The sequence below is a fragment of the Limanda limanda genome, chromosome 2 (genome assembly GCF_963576545.1).
Source record: "Limanda limanda chromosome 2, fLimLim1.1, whole genome shotgun sequence".
Lineage (NCBI taxonomy): Eukaryota > Metazoa > Chordata > Actinopteri > Pleuronectiformes > Pleuronectidae > Limanda > Limanda limanda.
The window spans coordinates 21,668,158-21,687,756 of NC_083637.1; the positions used below are offsets into that span (position 1 = coordinate 21,668,158).

A 19,599-nucleotide genomic window follows, 5' to 3' on the forward strand; every position below is an offset into this window, starting at 1 on the left:
CGCTGGTTTAAACAAAGAGCAGGGTTGTTTTTTCTGCTAAAGATGCCCCTTCTAGGATTCTCTTGGTGGGGGGTGGTGGTCATTCTCTCTCTCTCTCTCACCCCGCTCTCTCTCACATGACTGCTCCCGGGTTATAGCCAAGGTCACATGATTACACACAAAGACAGTGGCACCTGACTGAATAGGTTGTGTTTTTATAGGGGAAACCACCCCTCACTAGGTTGACTGCTGGAACAGTCATCAAAGAGAGTCTAACAGCCCGTCTGCAAAAAACGGAGCCTGCTTTATGTGCTTTGGCCAAACTACAGCTTTATTATCCGAGCTATAAATGGAAGGTTCAGGAAATGACACATGCATGCAGATGGAGACAAGCTTATGTGTGGAGCTGGTCTGGATTTGGACAGCAAATATCATTATTCTAGGTTTCATTTATTCCCCTTCATGTGAAAGATTTACGTTGGCGACTTATGAATTGACAGATGGTTCAGCCCGTGGATGGCACATGATATGTAACGAGCATTTAAGAGTCCTTAATACCTGGACATTACACAGCACCGCACCACTGACTCCTACAACCTATGGAACTTTAGGGCTTTGACATCCTCATTACCAAGGTGACCAAAAACAAATACAAGAGCTGTGCATTGAGGCTACTCCCGAAAGTTGTATTTTTTTTCGTCTGCCGATGACGAGCAAGTTAGTCCGTCACATTTTGTGCAAACGCACACACAAGATTAGAGCAATATCTGCCTTACAGCGACTGGAGGACCTTTTTTTTTTTATCTGACAGACGGATGATTCCCTCCTCTCTTTTATAAAGCACAGACAGATGGGATAGATACAGAGAGAGTCGGCGCAACATAGAGAGGGTAAGAGATGTAGATAGTGGGGGAGGAAGGGGGAGTGTGCTGCCAGTGTAATCTGCCCAGAAACTAGCCACGGGCACAAAACCAGAGCCAATCTGTCAGGACTTTCACTGGGTTTAGAAATGGAAACGACTAAAATCTACTCTCCCCATTTCAACTGCCCACTCCACTGTGACACAAATATTCAAACAATGTGAAAGTCTAGTAAAAAAAATATTAACGATGAGCATGCATTGTGTTGACTACATTCGTCCACAATGTCACGAGTGCATGAATTGTGCGCATGATTGGCACCGGTAGATATTTAACCCCTAACCCTAAAAGATTAAGAGCAGTGCTCTACTTATGGAGCCACATAGCATGGAGGACTGAGTGAACTGCGCCAATAACATTCAGTTCTGTGATGGTTTTGACAGTGACAGCAGGTAAGTGGTGATAAGTTGTAGAAAAGGTGATGATTATCTCTTCATTAAGACTTTTTGTGTCCTGATACATACGTTATCATCAGCAGCTACACTTACCTTATACTTTCCTGATCTCTACATCCTGCACTGAGGGTTTTACTAAACTCTCAATTGTTGAACATGACAAACAGGGCTGAGGAGAAATGCTCATCTCTTTCCCACATACGGTACTGATTTTTGGTCTAAGCGATTAAGCAATTACTGGCAAACGTTGGGATTCATGGGACCTACATGCTGAATTCTGCCTAGATGGCAGGGAACAAAAAAGAAACATAAAGGGAGGTAAACAAATAATTGGGAACGTGACTTTTATATTTCCGGAGCATTTAGGCATTTGTGACCTCAATCCCATAAGAGATTCAGTGTGGAAGGAAGAGAGCATCTTTCTGACTGTTATTTAAGCTCAGCATAAAAACTCATATGGATTCAGGGCTGAAACCACACTGGAAACTGGGGGCAATAAAGTGAAAATGGGAGATGAAAAATCAATGTGGGCAGAAACCCACCGCACCCCTGCTAAACTTGTCCCGGGGCTAAGAAAAGTGAAAGGTAATTAAAGTGAAACTCAGTTGATTAGGAAGGCCAATACTATAGTCACGGCAAAGCCAGCTGAAGCCGCTCCAAGCCACACAAACAGCATCCGTCACGATGCATAGCAACAGTGCAGGAAGAGGGGGATGAAGGACGGATTGAGTACCGAGAGGAAACAGTGGAGACACGCGATGATGGAAAAGATGGTTGAATCTGAGAGAAAGGGGGATGAAAGAAAAGCAGCAGCGGTCTGCCCTCTTCAGGCAACGACAAAGACACAAACGTGCTCACACATACAAACACAAGCACACGTGCAGAGTAGAGAGGCGGAGAGAGCGAGAGCGAGAGGGTGGAGGGGGTAGCACTCAGTGTACAGCAGGGCCAGGAGACTGTGGGGCTCAAACCCATCACTAACACGTGGATTAGTTCACACATGCATATTGCCTTTTAATCTGCTCCACTGACACAGGTTGAAGAAGAGAGAGAGAGAGAGAGAGAGAGAGAGAGAGAGAGAGAGAGAGAGAGAGAGAGAGAGAGAGAGAGAGAGAGAAAAGAAGGAAGGGGAGATACAAATGGACGGAGTTAAAGAAAGAGATGACTGTAGAAAGAGAGGGTGGGGGAAGGGGGTAAGTATGGAGTTAGTGGGACCGGGGGGAAGAGATGATCAGATGATGGATGGAATGAGTGCAGAGGAAGTGTATAAGACTCATGTCAAGTCAAGCAAGTGATGTGATCAATACACCTGGGTTTGGCAATTGGAAGATATTAATCAAGCACAAAATATGACAATCTTCCTTTTAAATGAAAATCTATCATGGTACAAAATAATAGTTATTTTTATCCAAAATTAAAATCTGTAATAAACTGTTGAAAAGCATTTGATCCCCAATTATAACAACATTTAATGTATAGATAGTATATCTGTAACTAACTTTCAGATTTGTGTGTGAGGCCATGGAGAGAAAAGATGACCACAGACACAAAACCATGTGATCACTTTTCCCGTCATCACCACACAAAACAGACTATTGAAAATAATGATTTAATTTCTGCAGTGACAGCGGAGGGCACTAGTACTCAGTGGTCATTGAAGCCATTGTACAGAATTAAAAAATGACAATTAAAAGTTGAACAGACAATTCATAATAATGCCAAATAGAACTTATCAGACCTGTAGCACCTGCCTGAAGTCAAACCTCAGTACAAGGACTTTAACCGGGTGCTTGAGAATTACACTCAAGCAAACACCTTGTTACTCCTGAGGTGTTGTCATTAGGTTTTGTATCTTGGACTTGGACCGATGACTTCTCGGTTTTAACTTTTCCCCCCAAGGCTGAACCCTGGAGACTGGCACCATTAGCGCCACCTCAGGACAGGGGAAACTACTACAGGAGGTCTACATGGGGCTGCTGCTACATTTTCCTCAGGGTCTTATCCGTCTAAATGACGAACGTCCCTCCGATTTTTCCATCACTGGTCCATCAATGACAGAAAACCAGCTAGCACAGCCATGTGGGTGACATGCAACACCTGACTCAAACTGGGGATACTCCTACGTCACCAGGATGCCCCTCATTCCTCACTTTAGCCCTTTGCTACTTTTAGGGTGAGGGGTAAAGCTTTGGATTATGACTTCAAAATGCCTTTTCTCCTAAAATGGGCTTGGTGTAAAGACATAAAGATCCAGCCAGATGTTGGCTCTGGGGGCAGGATAGGGTGGGAGGCGCACAGACATATGTGTGTGTGTGTGTGTGTGTGTGTGTGTGTGTGTGTGTGTGTGTGTGTGTGTGTGTGTGTGCGCGCGTGGGAGGGGGTTGCCCTGACCGACCATAGACTCTTTTCAGCGATGGATGTGTTTGACTTTATCCAAAAGCAGGTAGAGGTAGGCGTCTAATCCACATGTTCACATCGATATTTGATGCACACACTCACTCACCCAGGTTAAACATCATATATCTCTATAAGGGACTTAGCCAAGTTGGCATGGAGGTTGTTCCACTAGGGGTTAATCGCAGATCTAAACACGGAAATGGTGAATCGTGACAATCGACATATGCTTCTAATGATGAGTAAGGATGTGAGTTAGCAGTTGAGTGGGAGTGAGGATGGGGACCTCTCTTACTGCTTCTTCGTCTCTTGGCTGTCATTGGTGGAAACACAAACCACTGTGATTGGCCAGAAAGCAGTGGTGTTTCCCTCTTTTTTCCCCAGCTGTACAGCTAAAAATAAAAGCCACAGTCAGATTTAGCCTAATTGACGCTGTCTTGTATCTTCAACGAGCATCCTATTTTTCCCCGTCTTTCTATCTTCATCTCTCTCTCTCTCTCTCTCTCTCCCTCTCCTTAGGGTGCAGATTAAGTAAGCTCAGCTGCTAACATGACAAGCTGCTCCAGGAAGGAGGAAGCAAAACAGGAGCGTTTCTTCCTGGAACAGTATGTACCAGCAACCTCATCCAACAGCGCCAAAGTGGGCATATCAACAAGCCCGACACAGTGTCGTTAATGGCACAGGTTGAACAGCACGTTGCGTGGGAGGAACTGAACACTTTGCAGTAGATTGCAGTTCAGACTGAACATACAGTCCCTGCTTCAGGATTATTCATTTGAACACCAACAAACGAATTGATCCTATTTCAGTCCGTCAGAATTAAAACAGGCTCTGAGTCACACAGCCTGGGCTAAAACCTGCTGACTACGCCCGTATGCTTGTCCGTCCTTAATTCGTTTGGTTACGCTGTCCTTCCGAAGAATGCTGTCTGGGTGCACTTTTGCAGGATAAGGGCACAACAAGAAGGCGCCAAGATAAGATGAGTCAAGGGTCATAAAAGCGGGATGAGAAGTGAGTGATGGGCGAGCCTTCAAGTGCCGACATCCAGTCTCCCTGCGTGGGGCCGTCTCTACACCTGTCTGCAGAACATCTGTGTGGCAATCGATTCTGAGGATGTGAGGCAAAATACTGGTGACCTCCGATTCTAGACAGTCTTCAACCGTCTGACAGCAAGAACGATAAGAAATGTCCACAGAATCAAACCAAGTGTGCTCTCCTATCATCAGAGTTCTCACTCGACACTTCTCAAAACACTGCTTTCAATCTCACATTATAGCATTTGATACTAAAATCACAGCAAAAGGACAAAAGACAAGTTGATTTTGGAGAACACTCAATTAAATGTGTCATGAAGCTACACCCTATAACAAGCTATTTTAATGAAAACAATTGTAGATTAGAAAAACTGAAACATTTGATGTAAACCATTTCCCTTGAGGTCTGTGGATTTTCCAATATCTTGACGTTAAAGAAATTGTCTTATGAACTTACTGTCCATGTCTTGGCTGAGGTGAATATGTACATTCCTGTTGTACACGTTGTCCTGTTCGCACCAGTAGTTAAACTGCCAAAGTATACAGAATAAACAGGGGAAACTTCCTGCCACAATTCGTCACCTTCTGAATGTTTGTGGTGGCTGCAGCAAATATCTTACCCTGATACTGGCTCACGTCGCACTATGTTAATTACAGGGCGGAAATGCTTACTGTGTACACAAACTGATTGTGGATCAGGCTTGCGTGCTGCCCAAGACATCCCTTAGTCAGGTGTGTTTGACCTATCCCGCTGCTCATCCTATCAGCCTGTCAATTATGTCCTCGTCCTCTGACATTGTTGTCAGCTAAGCCAATGCCAAGCAAGGCTATTAAGGACTAGCGCCGGGTGGCCTGAGGAGTGGCGGGGGTGGGGGCGCCGGTGGGGTGGGGGGGGGGACAGGGCATGCCCCAGCACGTGTGCGTGCTCTAGCTCCGCTCACCAGACCAAAGATCAAGTCCCTTAAGCGGCTTTTCTGAGCCAAGAAAAGCTTACGAGTCGTCACGTTGATCAGAACAAATGGTCCCAGTTACAGAGCCTGCAGCAGAGCCTGAGAAGAGGCTGCACTCGCTCTGCGGACAACAGAGAGCCCGGTGAAGCAGTTTGGCTTTCTTCAAGGAGCCTCGGCACAGCCAGGGAAAATGTAGCCCAGGCTTATTCATGTTTGACTGCGCATCCTACCCCAAGGCAGGAACAGCAGTAGTGAGTTTATAGACCACTGGTTAGGAAGAATAGAGAAGCATGAAAAGAGTTCCAACAGAATCTGTGACATCGAGCTATATTCAGTGGAAGGGCTGGGGATCATTTTAAGATTTTCAATACCGACTTTGAATGTACAACCTTGACTTGGATGACGGTTCAGTGATTCAAATTCCTTGAGCTGATGGTCTTAGCATTTCTTTTTTGCATTGATTCAATCGCACACCAGCGGCAGCAAGTCGGATAAAATGGAGCCACACATTTTTTCCATAGCGACTATATGATGCACAACATAGTCAAGCTACTCAAAACGCCAATGTGAGCCCTGTCTCTGCCTCTATAACATGTTCTTATTATTAGCCAATCACAAGCTTCATTAGATTCATTGGTATAAGGAAGATGCTTGCTTATTGGTTTGCTGAAACGCTGATCAGATTTAATCAGCAGCTAAAGAAACCTTCTCACAACATGCATGGACAAAAAATAAAAACAGACGTTCAAGAACCCCCACAACAATCCAATGTTGATCATATTTTCATTTAGTATTACATATACAACTGAGCCATTACCAGCCACCCAAAGACAACAGGCTCCTGACTATAATGGACAAGACTGAGACTTTTTAATATTTCACAAGCACATGCTAAAGGGTGTTTAACTAACACTGTTTGCTCACCTCCCGTCATAAAGACTCAAGCAGAAAAGCTAATATTGCAGCCACTGTCTGGGTAGTGGGTATAATGAACCTGGCCTGATACACAATATTAAAAGGAATAGGTTACACTGGAGGAGGAAGGTACATGACAGGTGACCGTTCCTGTGGATTTGTTGTAACAAGTAAGAGCTTGTGTTATTGATTATCCATAAACAGAGTCATCACCCAAAAGGGAAAACAACGGCCATGAATCTGAGCCATCTTTGTCTTTACTGTGAAACAAATCCTCTCCATAAAAAACAAGGATCAACCAATGACTCTCCTGAGCTATGAATCTGGTATCAACATGTGTAGAGGAGAAGGGACTTACTGGCGAAAGGCTGTGAGATCAAAGAGGCGACACAGCCACATGCAGCTTTTTCCTGTTACTGCTACTAAGGCAGTGTAATTTAGCGGTGACATTTGGAATTGAAATAGGGCTGTTAGGAAGAACATGATCAAAGAGACGGAGCCTCCACATTATCTGGTACCGTTGCACAGTGTGAGCATCTACAATGTCCGTCCCCCCCCTTCCCCTTTCGGCGCCTTTAATCCCCATCCTGTGGTCTCTGCTGTCACGATGAGTCTGCTTGTCACAGGGGTTATCAAGACCTGTGGTAGCCATGCAAGGCAAATCGTCTCGCCGGCAGCAGATATATAGGGGTTGGTAAGTGTAGAAAAAGGGCCTCAGTCGGACTGAACCATGAAAAAGGGGCCTCCAATTTACAAGACTCGAAAGTCTGCTGGAATGGAACGATTGCTGTTCCTGCTGCTGTTGTGGAATCATAGAATAAGCCTGACATACTCGGGTGAACAACTATGCCTGATACATATAGCTTACAGTGGGGCATGTGCTTAAGGGGAATTGGATTAACTTCTGGCAAAAGGGGGGGGATTATTAACGATTCTGACTTTAAGTGTGCTTCTTAAAAGATGGATTACCATTTCAATTTCTGCCGTCTTCCCGGGCTAATGGAAATTCGAATTAGTTTAGTGCTGTTCAACTAGCAAGCAACAACATCAAGCTCGCTGTGTCGTTCTGAAAACTAAGACTGGAGCAGGGGGGGGGAAGCAGGCTGCAAGTATCTGGATGAGGTAGTGTAGTGTTTTACAGGACAGTCTGTTCCTGGCCCACTCTGTTCTGCTGCAGGCCCGTGTGAGTCTGCACAAATCAGTTTGGTGGAGCCAGGAACAGGAGGAGGCAGAATAAACAAGTTTCAAAGGATGTAGTTCACAAGACGGAAAAAGAAACTAATGCTGTCACATACACGAATGCATAGGTAAATCACCTTGTAAGTCTCTTCATTCTAATTTAGCTATATTAGTTTCATGATGTATAGAGTTTCATTCTGCTGCTTCACTAAATTATCTTCTTAATGGTTCATTACAATGCAGCAACCATGATTCAGAAAGCAGTGATTCCTTCTGTTCTGTCATCGTCAGTCATTACACTACTCTGCTCTGATTGGCAGAGATGATTCTCGGCCACAAATGGCCACAAAACAAAATAGAGAGGTTGCCTGCAAAAATGTGGGGGAGAGTCAGCCTTCACACTGTGTCGTAGGAACAAACAACTGTGCTGGCAGCTTTTTAAAAAAAAAAGTATTTGTGTGGGCGGAACATTGGTAAAAAAATCGCAACCTGTGCCGCAATCTGCCGAGGCCAGTCAGTGGACCGGCCGGCCTTGTGGGGCATCGCACACGAGCACCGAGATGACACATCAACTCTTGTCTATATTTAACTCACTGGACGCCTCTCCTTCCAATGTTCCCATTCATTTAGGAGAGGCTGCCAGGGAGAATGGTGAGAAAAACAGGCCGAGGTGATATGTAATTACACTGAATGGATCCATCCTCCCACCTCCTTTCATTGTACCCACACCCTCTGAGATAATGAAATGGAAGGCAAAGCTTTTTTTTTCAATTTACCATAAATCCTGCAAGTCTAGCCGCTCTTATTTATGGTGTTAAAGAAAACCCTTTACCGCTTGACTCTCGAGCCCTGCAAAGTCACGCAACATAAACACCAGCAAGCTAACCTATGTGGGTGGTGGACTCAATCTGATAAGGGCTTCTAAGAAACCAGAGTTTGCTCTCTTCAGAAGAGGATGTGGAAAACCTTCAAAACCTAAGGTCCCCCTGAATGCTCCACATTTCTTTCACTGCGGATACCATCTTGAATGAGGAGATAGAACTCCGGATAGAACCATGTTCAGGCTTGAAAAACACTGAAAGGACATTTTGTCCAGATGTAGGGCTGACTTTGTTTCCACTACTACATGCCAATGAAAAAAACATATTTGTATCAAAATAAGCATTAAACTATCCATTCCAGCTCTGCCTGCATGCACCCATATGACTCAGAGCCCTAAGCAACAAAACAGTTGCATAAGTTTTAAAAGGTACAAAAGAGTGTGTGTGTGAGAGGGGGAAAACAATGAGGTAAAAGGATTGAATGTCCTTAACTGAACACAGGTTAGTCACCGCTTACTATTGTTTTTCAGGACCTGAAGAGCAGGAAGTGCTTATTAGAATAATCTTGTGGGGAAAATGAAAGTAGAACCTGATTGACTGTAGGCTCTGCTCTATGATTTAAAAAGCCAAGTGTTTTGAAAATGTTATGCCAACTCACCTATTCTTCTCCAGTTCATTGTGTGTCGACCTGCAGAGAAAGAAAAACAGAGGTTATCACAAAAAGAGCTAATGTAGACTTTTTCATACTTAACTAGAAAAGTACAGAACTATAGTACCTGCTCCTCCTGAGAAGGCACTACACTCTGGATAAATATGGTCTCATTATTTAATAAAACTACATGAGGTAGACAAACAGGGGCAGAGAGAGAGAGAGGGGGGCACACTAAATTAGCTCGTCCAAATCGATTTATGAAATTATTAATTCATCCTCAGTGAGATGAACTCTAAACCCAGGACACCGGAGCCTTCACACTAACAGAATGTGACAGTCGGGCATGCACTGTGGCATTATACAGCCTCTTCTTCAATAATGCACAGCACAACTCTGTGTGTGTGTGTGCATGTGTGTGTCATTGCAGCCACTTATGCTCTCAGAAGTTTTCACGCACATACACACACGTCCTCTGCATGCAGCACCCAGGGTTCAGCACTCTGTTAATAATGTAAAGTGAATCAGCTGGTCCCTAAGTGAGTCTTTGTGTGGCAACATACTGAAGGGAGACAAGCCCTCCTCCTGATAATTTAAATGGCCGAGTTCCCATCCACACACACTGCACTCAGCCTTGCTTCAGGGGGTGTGTGTGTGTGTGTGTGTGAGACAGGGGGGGCGTCTTCTGAGTCATTTACACAGAATTTCTCGATATTGTGGGTTCACGACACTGAAACACACTTTGCACGTCAGCTAAGCTGCCATCTTGTTGATATGGAGGCAGGAAATATGGATAAAACCGGAGATAAGAATGGGAGAAGAAGATGGTAAAGAGGGATGAGAAAGCGGGACAAAGGAGTGTTCAAAGCTGTGGTCGAGTGTGTCAAAATCAGCCCTGCCTCGCAGGAAATCATTTTTGGTGTTTAATAATTCACACCAATAAAAACACCATATGTCCACATTAGAATACATTACTGTTCATGTTGTTGGGTATGCAAGACTGCATGTGTAGTCAAATGTGGGAGCGCACTTGACTCAATGTGGTGAGTTCTATGGCCAGTTTAAGTGCTCAAACTCGTGTTCTTAACAGATTTCAACTTACATATTCCACAACCTTGTTATAATCATGCATAACTGTGCCATGCATCACACCAGCCACACACATAGAAAAAGAAAAAAAACTGATCTATCTAAACCAGCGACATCTCTTTAGTGCAGTCACAGCCTTGTTGTGTTGAACGCAGGCTTTGAAAACGACATATAATTACGTTCTAATCGCAGTCCATCCACTGATTACTGAAGCTGATAGTGAGTCAGAGATAGTTTTGCTAACAGCAGATGAGTATTTCAGAGTGCACCAATTTGCGTCATCAGCTGTCATTGTGCACTAATTATGTGTTGCAAGGCAACCCACATGCCAATTTGCAATATTTTCCAAACTTGGAGCATGTCACTATAAAGTGTGTCAGTGTGGTGTTTAACAATGTTAGCTTTCTGGCTGATTATCACTCTTGAAGAATCTAAGAAGTGCTGTGCGGGGGGACGATTAGTCGTGGCCTCATCAAGCAGTGTACCAATGAATTGTTTTCAAAATTACTGCTTCATCTTAAAAAAATGACAGCAGGAAATCGAAAGACAGAGTCTCTTCAGAGATGGAAATGGCGGTGGGTAAAAAAGTGGGAATATGTGAGGAGACTTTCAGTTATTATATTCTGTTTTCAATAGAGAGATAACTTTACACATGGAAGTCCCTTTTAGTGACATGCTGATGTAATTTTCGCTGTCTCTTAATCTGAAAATGAAACAGGCCTCAATTCACCCCTGGTCCCCCCCCCCCCCCAGTCAAACACCACACACTTAATCTCGGTATGGCCTCTTATTCTGAGAGATCAATCTAAGTCAGCTCTCTGTCCTATGGGCTGTTATCAGCACAAGCTCCTCTCCCTGCCTTCTGAATCAGATATCTGCGTGTCTGGACTTCAACAACAATGCAATACAGATTAAAAAAAAGGCTCAACGCCACACACATCTGCAGCATTTCCTTTATGTAGGTGTGTATGTTTGTGCGAGTGCATATGAGTACACACAGAGTGGGTCACTGAGATAAAGCAACCCCGCTATAAACAGTAGGCAGGAGGGGACAGAGTCCGATAAGCTCATCACTTTAAGCCTCAACACGCCACAGGGAAGGAGAAGGTATCTAAAGCGGGAGCGAGCGAGTGCCAGAAAGCAATCTAATGTATGTTTAAGTAAAATGTCAAGATAATATAATTATTATAATGTATGTATTATGATCTCTACAAGGTCTGATTAACATGACATTGTCATTTTGAGCGTACGCAGAGATGATGATTAAGCTGGAGAAGGGTTGTCCAGACCTCTTGGGCTGAGGAGTAATTTCTGCAGACTCTGTAATCTGACAGTGTGAGGTGGTTAAAACAGCTCTAAGCTCGGACTAATTACCAAGATTTCTCACCTATGCTGGCAAACCATGAAAAGAACCATTGAATAATAGTAGAGCGCTAGAGACCCTGACAGCACCTGGGATGTCCATATAATGCTGTTTTCTTGGTTTGTGAAGTGTGCAGCTCCAATGGGAATGCAATGAACTGCTCCACGATATGAGGCTGATAAATGGTGTTAGATGCTAAATGGTGTTACCTCACTAAGTGAGCTGTGAACGTGTCTCTGTGGAGAGCAAAACCAACACCGAACATTATTCCTGCACGGTCTCATCTTAAAATCCTTCAAGGGTGCTCATCTCCATTCTAAAGTTGTTCCCCATAGGAGAAATATCTTATTGCTTTGCTACGGTTTAATTTAACATGAACAAGTACACCATTCTAAAACACAATTAGACTATGCTTTCTTGTATTGTAGAGTTTTCCTATTAGGACCAAACCTGAGCAGACATTATGAATATCGCCTCATACCTACAGTATATCTGAATATGACTGTTGCTATGCAGAACTAGGCTGCGTTCTGCGCCCATGATGAGTAATACGCAGTTCCTGTTTGTGTCCCGCTGTTGCATTAATATTAAAAGGCTCAGAAACCGAAAGAGAGAGAAAGAGAGAGTGTGGGGCTTGCATTTGATGTATGGCTGTCAATGAGCAGATTAATGTAAGCAGCCTAACATCAAGAGAAACCACAATCACATTTGGTCTTAACTTGAGAGATCCCCGCCCGCCTCTCTGACTACTGAATGCAAGTTTGTGTCATCAGTGAAAGCACTGTGCACAATGAGGGCCTTAATCTAAGTGACAGCTCATGATGGGATTATCAGTGACATGACAGAACACAAAAAATAGATTATTAAACCTATGTTCTTAAAAAACAAACCACATCACCGGCTTTGAACCGATGCATGCAAAAAAAGTGCACGAGTGCTTTTCTTCGTAAAACAGAAGTGAAACAAAAAAAATCACGAGTCCTGAAAAGGCTCCACGTAGTCACCTTTGGATGTCTGCAAACAACACCAGCCATAAATAGCAGCTTTTTCATTTTAGGGCATAACACAAAACTACCTCCCTCTCTCCCCGGTGTAGAATACACGTGGCATGCGGAAAAAAATACGCTCGAGTGTCACAAAAACCTTTAACAACCTTCATTTGAAAATAAAACAATAGGTGATGTGTGTATCAAACCAGGACTGAGCAGAAGACACGACGTTAGAGGAGACCTTTTCTTCCCTATCGGAGCCAACTCTTTAACCACGGTCCCTAACCTCAACCACTGCAGTCCGTTTGACAATCAGCTGATGAGAAGCTAGAGGAGCTGCTGCCCGCCCCCCCACACCGATGCACACAACAATTAGACAAGCCCCGACACGTTTCACCACCACTTCATCTTTGTCTTGTTTCTTTTGCAAAACTTTCTTTTTTCCTCTCCACCACCAGGAGGGTGTGTGATCGCTGCAGTCAGCCCACGGTGGCCTCTCTGTTGTTTATCGAACCCTGCAGCCATCAAGACGTCAGCCATGGCAATTTCCAATACATGCAAATATACGTGGCAAAAAAACGAATTATGATTCTGACATGCTGCCCTCAAAACACACCATTCACCACATAAGGTGTCGAGTCGTGACATCTTAAAGATACATTTCCCCAGGGGATGACACTTCACAGCGGGGCACTTCCTTACCGATTGTGGTTACTGCTAAACTTCTTATTCCGGAATTTCCTTTGCCTCTGGTAGTTGGTGTCCTCGTTGGACGGGAACGTGGAGGCATAGCCATGTTCGCACTCTGTGGAGAGAAGGACGTGTAGTTAGCAGGGGGGCATGTGAGGACACTGGGCTCGCTCCTCGGTCGTGTGCACCACCAAAACACTCCTGTGTGTTGTGATCGTGATCATGTGCAGGTCACGGATAGAATCTGCTGACCGTACTTCCGCTTTTCTGGAGGAACCCGTGTTCCCCAGCAGGCGACACAAGTGTGTACAGGCCGTTCACACAGGTGTAATTACCTCGTTCTTTCCTCTCTAGATACTCCGCAGCTTCCAGTAACCGTTGGATGTTTATCAGCTGAACCTCCGTCATCCTCCCCCCGGGCTGTTAGCTGCTCTGCCTGCAGGGTTTCACGTTAGCTCCGCGGGCTTCGACGACGACAGGTCGGGTTGTTGTTTTTAAATACAGGGAAGACGGTGCAGCAGATATAACTAAACTGATTTTTACTGTTAAAAACGCTGATAAATACAAGTCGAATAATGATTATTATCTCGTCTGGTGTCTACGCCGGCTCATCGGAAGCCTTTGTCGAAAAGCAGGAGAGAGAGAGAGAGAGAGGGGGGGGGAGAGGAAAAAAAAAATCCAGTTTTTCCAAGCTAGCAAGCTACAGCCAATCCATGCCAGCGAGTCGTACGAAAAGGTCGAAAAACGAGCGTATGAAAGTATTAAAAGTTTCTAGGAAACACGGTATTGATTGTCCTTTAAAAAAAAAAAAGCGGATATAAAGAATATAAAAGTTGCCCGAAGGAGCCCGGAGCCAGCAAAGAGCCGCCGCTGCTCGCTTCCTCCGCTCTCCTGTTTGTTTACCTGCTGCACAGCTGACAGGCGCAGAGCAGGCGGGGAGGGGGCGGGGAGCTCACCGCGCTGCACTCTGGGAAACGCAGTCTTTCTCCGCCCTGGTGAATTACTGTCAATCGTGCACAAAACTCGTTATTTCCGGGTTGAATTCAGACTTTAGAGCGATTAATCGACTCAAACACATTCCGCGGTGCTGCATGGTTTAGATGTAATCACGCCGGGGCAGATTGATGGATGATCAGAAGCAATGGGGGCAGATTTAAAGGGCAAGAGAAATTATTTATAAATGGAGTGGTGATTATTCATGTTCGTTTCAATTGGGGGCTCATGTAGAGACACATGTCAAAGGAAAAAACATTGACATTAAAGATACTAGTGAAATATTCAACGATATATTTTGACCACGGACCAGTTATATTATACTATATATATCATATACTATATATATATATATATATATATATATATATATATATATATATATATATATATATATATATATATATATACTATATATACGATATATTATATTATAATATATTACGCTACATTGTAGGTTTTTTATTTGGCAAAGTCAAAAGAAAGCTAATCTCAACTAAGTCAGCCCCTCAATCATAACAGATCACGTTTACTCCATGTGTGTCACCAGTTCCTAACGCCGCTCTCCTCTGTCACCCTACAAGTCCCATGATCCACCGGGGCACTGGGGGTGCCCACGCCGGCTGAAGCCAGGCCCAGCAACACGTGACGTCGCCACCGAGCGGGATCCTGATTGGCCGGCGGCTCTGACGAGCGTCGGGGGCTGAGCTCGGGCCTGGCCAACCAGCGGGCAGCTTTGCGCCATGTGGAAGCCAGAGAGACACACCCACAAATAGCAGGAAGCAAACAATCGAGATGAGAGGAGCGGAGGAGCTGCGATCTGCCCCCTGCTCAACTCCCACGTTCTATTAGATACATGACATTACCCAGGGGACATCTGCAGCGCTGCATTAGCACATAAGCCCCTGTCTTTGCACGGAAAGAGCCGTGCACGGACAGATGCGTGTGTTCAATGGAAACGATGGCATAAAAAACAACCTCGACTCCAGTGTTGATATAAATAAAGCATTGCACGTTGAAAAGGAAATGGGGGCATCATGATAAATCGTTTTTTAATGTCGCATTTCTTTGAGTTCATCCCCCCATGTGAGCAGATGTAGGTCAGGATCTACAATTTGAGAGATCATGCGATCTTAAAGCAACCCTACATGGATCATACATTCCTTATAAGTTCCCTATTAATTCAGGAGGAACGAATGAAGCAGCCAGACGATCCATGTGTCCTATAAACGTCAGATTCGCCAATCAGCTATGTGCGACGCGTTGTATCTATAAAGTTTTCAGTTTTTTCGATCCAGTCTGCAGGGGCACAATGACATCATCCCTATCGGAGTTGGATGGCGCTGCAATGTGGTCAGTTTTATCATATCACTGTGGTGGCCAACACGCACACACACAGACACACAGATATATAATCATTATGTCATTCTGCTTTATATGCTGATGGCTCAAAATGAAGGATCTGGAGTTGAGAGTTGTGCAGACGCAAAGCGATGCACAGAGCCCCACTTGCACACAACGCAGATTAAGACAGAGTCCATGAAATACAGAATTAAAGTGCACAGAGTAAAAGCGACCCATGAGTCAGGTGCCCAGGCATAGGCAGTGCTCATAGGAAATACTCTGGTGCTTCAGTTGAATGAAATCAGCCCTTTGTTGTCTGAGGCTCTTGACAATGAAAGTCTTGTTTTTTTTCAGAAATATTAGTTGGGAGGAGAACAAAAAAAAGGATCAAAGGCAGCAGAAATCAAACTCACTTCCGTCCTTCCTCTCGGCGCTCTCGAGAAACCGAGCGGCCTCCAGCAGAACTTGCACGTTCTTCAGAAAAGTGTTGATCTGCTCCATGTGGGAGTCTTTGGAGTTGCTGAAGACGTCATTGAAGGCGCAACTGGACATGTCGAAATCCGGCTGGTCCAGCAGCGACGCGTCGGAGTCGAAGAAGAACTCCTCGCTCTGCAAACTTCTCCCCTGGCTCTCACTTTGGGCCATGTTCTCCTCCTCCTGTGACTTTGTGAGTCTTTGTGAGTCTTTGTGCTGCGGGGACGTGCTGGAGCTCAGTGGAGTGCGACGCGTGCACGCTGCTCTTGTGTCAGATGGCTCGTCTTTCTCTTTTTTCCCCTTGTTTTATGAATGCAGGGGTGTTTAATGTGGAGCAGTGGCCAATGTCAGTGGATGATGGTGCATGAGAAAACCAGAGCCCGCCTCCCCCCTCGCTGTGTCAGGAGCAGTCCACATGGTCCCTGTGCCCGCCGGTAGCCCTGCTATTTCTATACACAGGATAAAACACCAATGACTACATAAATATTCCCCAGTATGTGTGAACATTACTTTATCATTACAGCATTTCTACACATCATCTGTATCTCCTTCTCATTATTAGTGGGTGAATGCATCACATTAGTGCAAGAAGCAATATGATGGCAGTGAGAGATGCAACAACAGAGCAGTACTAGTAAAGATGTTACAACCAGTTACAACAGCATCTTGTACATGTGTTCATATGAGTTCCTATCAATAAAGCAACAAAAACAAAAATCTAACTCTCATTAGTATGTATGGTAAATAATAGACTATGCTGATTTTGCGCATATGATGTCACCAGTTCACTTTGTCTTTGACACTGGACTTTATCTTCCTCTGTAGTAATATGTTGATCTGTTTCTTCCCTGTCATCTGTCTGGTATTTGGTATTCATGTTGTATTTATGATCGCCTGTTTGTAATTTTTATGGTCTGGCTGTGATACAATTTCCCTCTGGTGGGATAATAAATCTGACTTGACTTGACTGTACTTTGCTATCAGTATTAGAGCTTTTATTGGACTCTTATGTGACTTTAAGTAGCCAACTGATGTAAGAATCTACACAAATCATTCTTAAAGTTGATCAAAAGTTGCATTAATCTCTCTGAAATGTTGGCTAATTGCTGTATTTCAATATAATAATGGGTAAATATAATTATGGTATTCAAAACCCATCTTGTTGCATATGCTGTTTGTTAGATGGATTGTGATATGTTAGCAGCACAAGTAGACTTTCAATAAATGTATTACCTTACTTAAAACATATTTAGTTGAATATGTGGTATGTTTAATGTATTGATGTATTCGGATACCTGATAGACTTTAACTGATATAAAAAACAACACAAGTCACTCTTGAAAGAGCATTCAATTTATATTAAAAATGTACACACATATTGCATTCAATTATATAATGAGTAAATGTAACAACTTCACTTCAAAAAACGTCTTGTGTCATGTGTTGTGTGTTAGATGTACCATGGTACGTAATAATCTAAATAGTACAAGTGAGGCAGTAACACAGTAAGAGAGAATGAAAGTAAAATAATATGACACTGCAATAAAGGGCTATGATGTCAGAGGGATGAGTGGACATAATAGACAAGCAGATTGCTTGAGGGGGAAAAACTCAAAATTACATTTAGACATGAAGCCACAATATTGATATTGGAATACACTTGTGTTTTCAACATACAAGCAATTTGCTTTGGTGTTTGGTACAAAAAAGTAGAAAATAAAGGGAGAAGATAAAACAAATAAAGAATCAAATACTGTTGAACAATACTATGCAATAACGTAAAATATGTAACAACACCAGAAAATAGATATGAAAGTATGAATTGATGTTAAGATATAAATATAAATACATTATTTATGGCAGTTTTATTACTAACTGGTTGAGTAACACTCTTTTAATTAAAAGGCATCACTCATGTGTTGTTTTTGTTCGTGATAGCAGTGATATGAAAGCAGCAGTAGCTCGAGGCGCAGTCCATCGCTGAAGTAGCAGCAGCAGCAGTAGTTATGATAACTGTGTCTGTTATGTGAAGTGTTTCTATAGACCCTCCTGTATGTGTCAGGATCGGTGACTGAGAGATAAGTCGTCAGCCTTGATCTTGTGCCAGTCTCTGCAGACCTTTAGCAGAGCTGTTTTTAAATCACGACAGAGTCCGTTTTGAGCCGGAACTTGTCAAGGCAGAGGCCTGTGTTCGACTCTGAACCCCCCTCCTCTGCCACTTCAAAGACCCAACAGTAGCTCACGACCGTTTGATGTAAAGTTCACAGAGACAGAAACTTTCAAGTCCAACGCACGGGGGAATCTCTGAAGGTCTCCCCCGCCCCTGCTCCACCTCTCCGCCCTCAGTCAGGGGTAGCTGCGGAGGAAGGAAACACATTTGAGAGTGTCCCTGTGTGCAGTTTGAAAGGTGCCACGGCCACATCCTCTTTAGGGTTTCAGGGCAGCTTCCCCATTTCGAGAGCACTGGGTTCAGTTTTCCCAGGCTGTTTTTAGGTTTCATTTGTGTCCTGCAGTGATTGGCTTCAGGGCAACAGGAATGACAAAAGTAGCACAGGGAGCTGTTAAACCTTCATCATAATATTTTCATCTTCAGGAAAGCTCACACGGCGTCACAAGCCCAACAGGTCACAAGTCACAGTTGGACCTGTCAGGTCACATGCAGCAAAGAGAGAGAATAGAGGAATGCTGAAAAGCAGGAGGGAGTCATGTGTCCCAGTGGGGATCTGTGGTCACAGTGTGAAGGTAAAGATTTAAGAGGGACTATATAGCTTAGGGGTATGGATGTCCTACAGTCACATTGTTTCGGGCCTCCCCCTACACAGACAGGTCGAATCATTCCTCTTCACGCTATCATTCCGATTGAAGGCAGCCGCGTGCTCTTTTAATTAAAAGGCAAAACCGGAGTCAAAGCAACGAGGTAGGATTAGTCATGAAGCCACGCCACCAGAGGAGAAACAGGGACAGAGGTCAAACATGTTCCGTGAGATGAGTTCATTTTTCCAAGCCTCGGGGGCAAACCACAACAACCACCATGTCATCTGTGGGTTAAAGGAGGGGATAGCAGCTAAATGGCAAAACAAATGCTAATGTATGCTAAATGAAATGGAGTGCAACAATGTTATTCCATTACCTGTAATAGCCTTTGATCATCAATTAAAAATGGCCTGCAATTGATTAAATAATTAAATCATTCTTAATGGAATAATAGAGAGAATTTATTGAAAAATTGAGAAAAGCAGTAAATTACATTGGATAAGTTCACACCACGGAATATTTGGGGTTTTTATGAATGTTACATCGATGGTAATTCTACAGAATATCTCAACAACTATTGGATGTTTTTCTATGAAAGTTCGTACTGATGTTCATGATTCCTCTCTTCCCTGATCCTTTGACCTTTCAATAACCACTGTGGGTCAAA

The 19,599-nt window shown here is 43.8% G+C and overlaps 1 protein-coding gene across 2 annotated transcripts in view; it reads right to left on the reverse strand.

Moving 5' to 3' along the window:
• mxi1 (max interactor 1, dimerization protein) overlaps positions 1–16,458 on the reverse strand; it is a 31,549-nt gene extending 15,091 nt beyond the window's left edge. Inside the window, exons 1-3 of one of the 2 annotated variants that reach the window (XM_061092026.1) lie at positions 16,118–16,458; positions 13,380–13,482; positions 9,246–9,275 (exon numbers count right to left, since the gene is read on the reverse strand). In XM_061092026.1, coding sequence (XP_060948009.1) covers positions 9,246–9,275; positions 13,380–13,482; positions 16,118–16,349 — 365 coding nt within the window. In that variant the 5' untranslated portion in view covers positions 16,350–16,458. Of the gene's footprint in view, positions 1–9,245; positions 9,276–13,379; positions 13,483–13,702; positions 14,244–16,117 lie in introns of those variants that run through there. The other variant, XM_061092033.1, reaches the window with a different exon arrangement.
• Between the last annotated feature and the right edge of the window lie 3,141 nt (positions 16,459–19,599).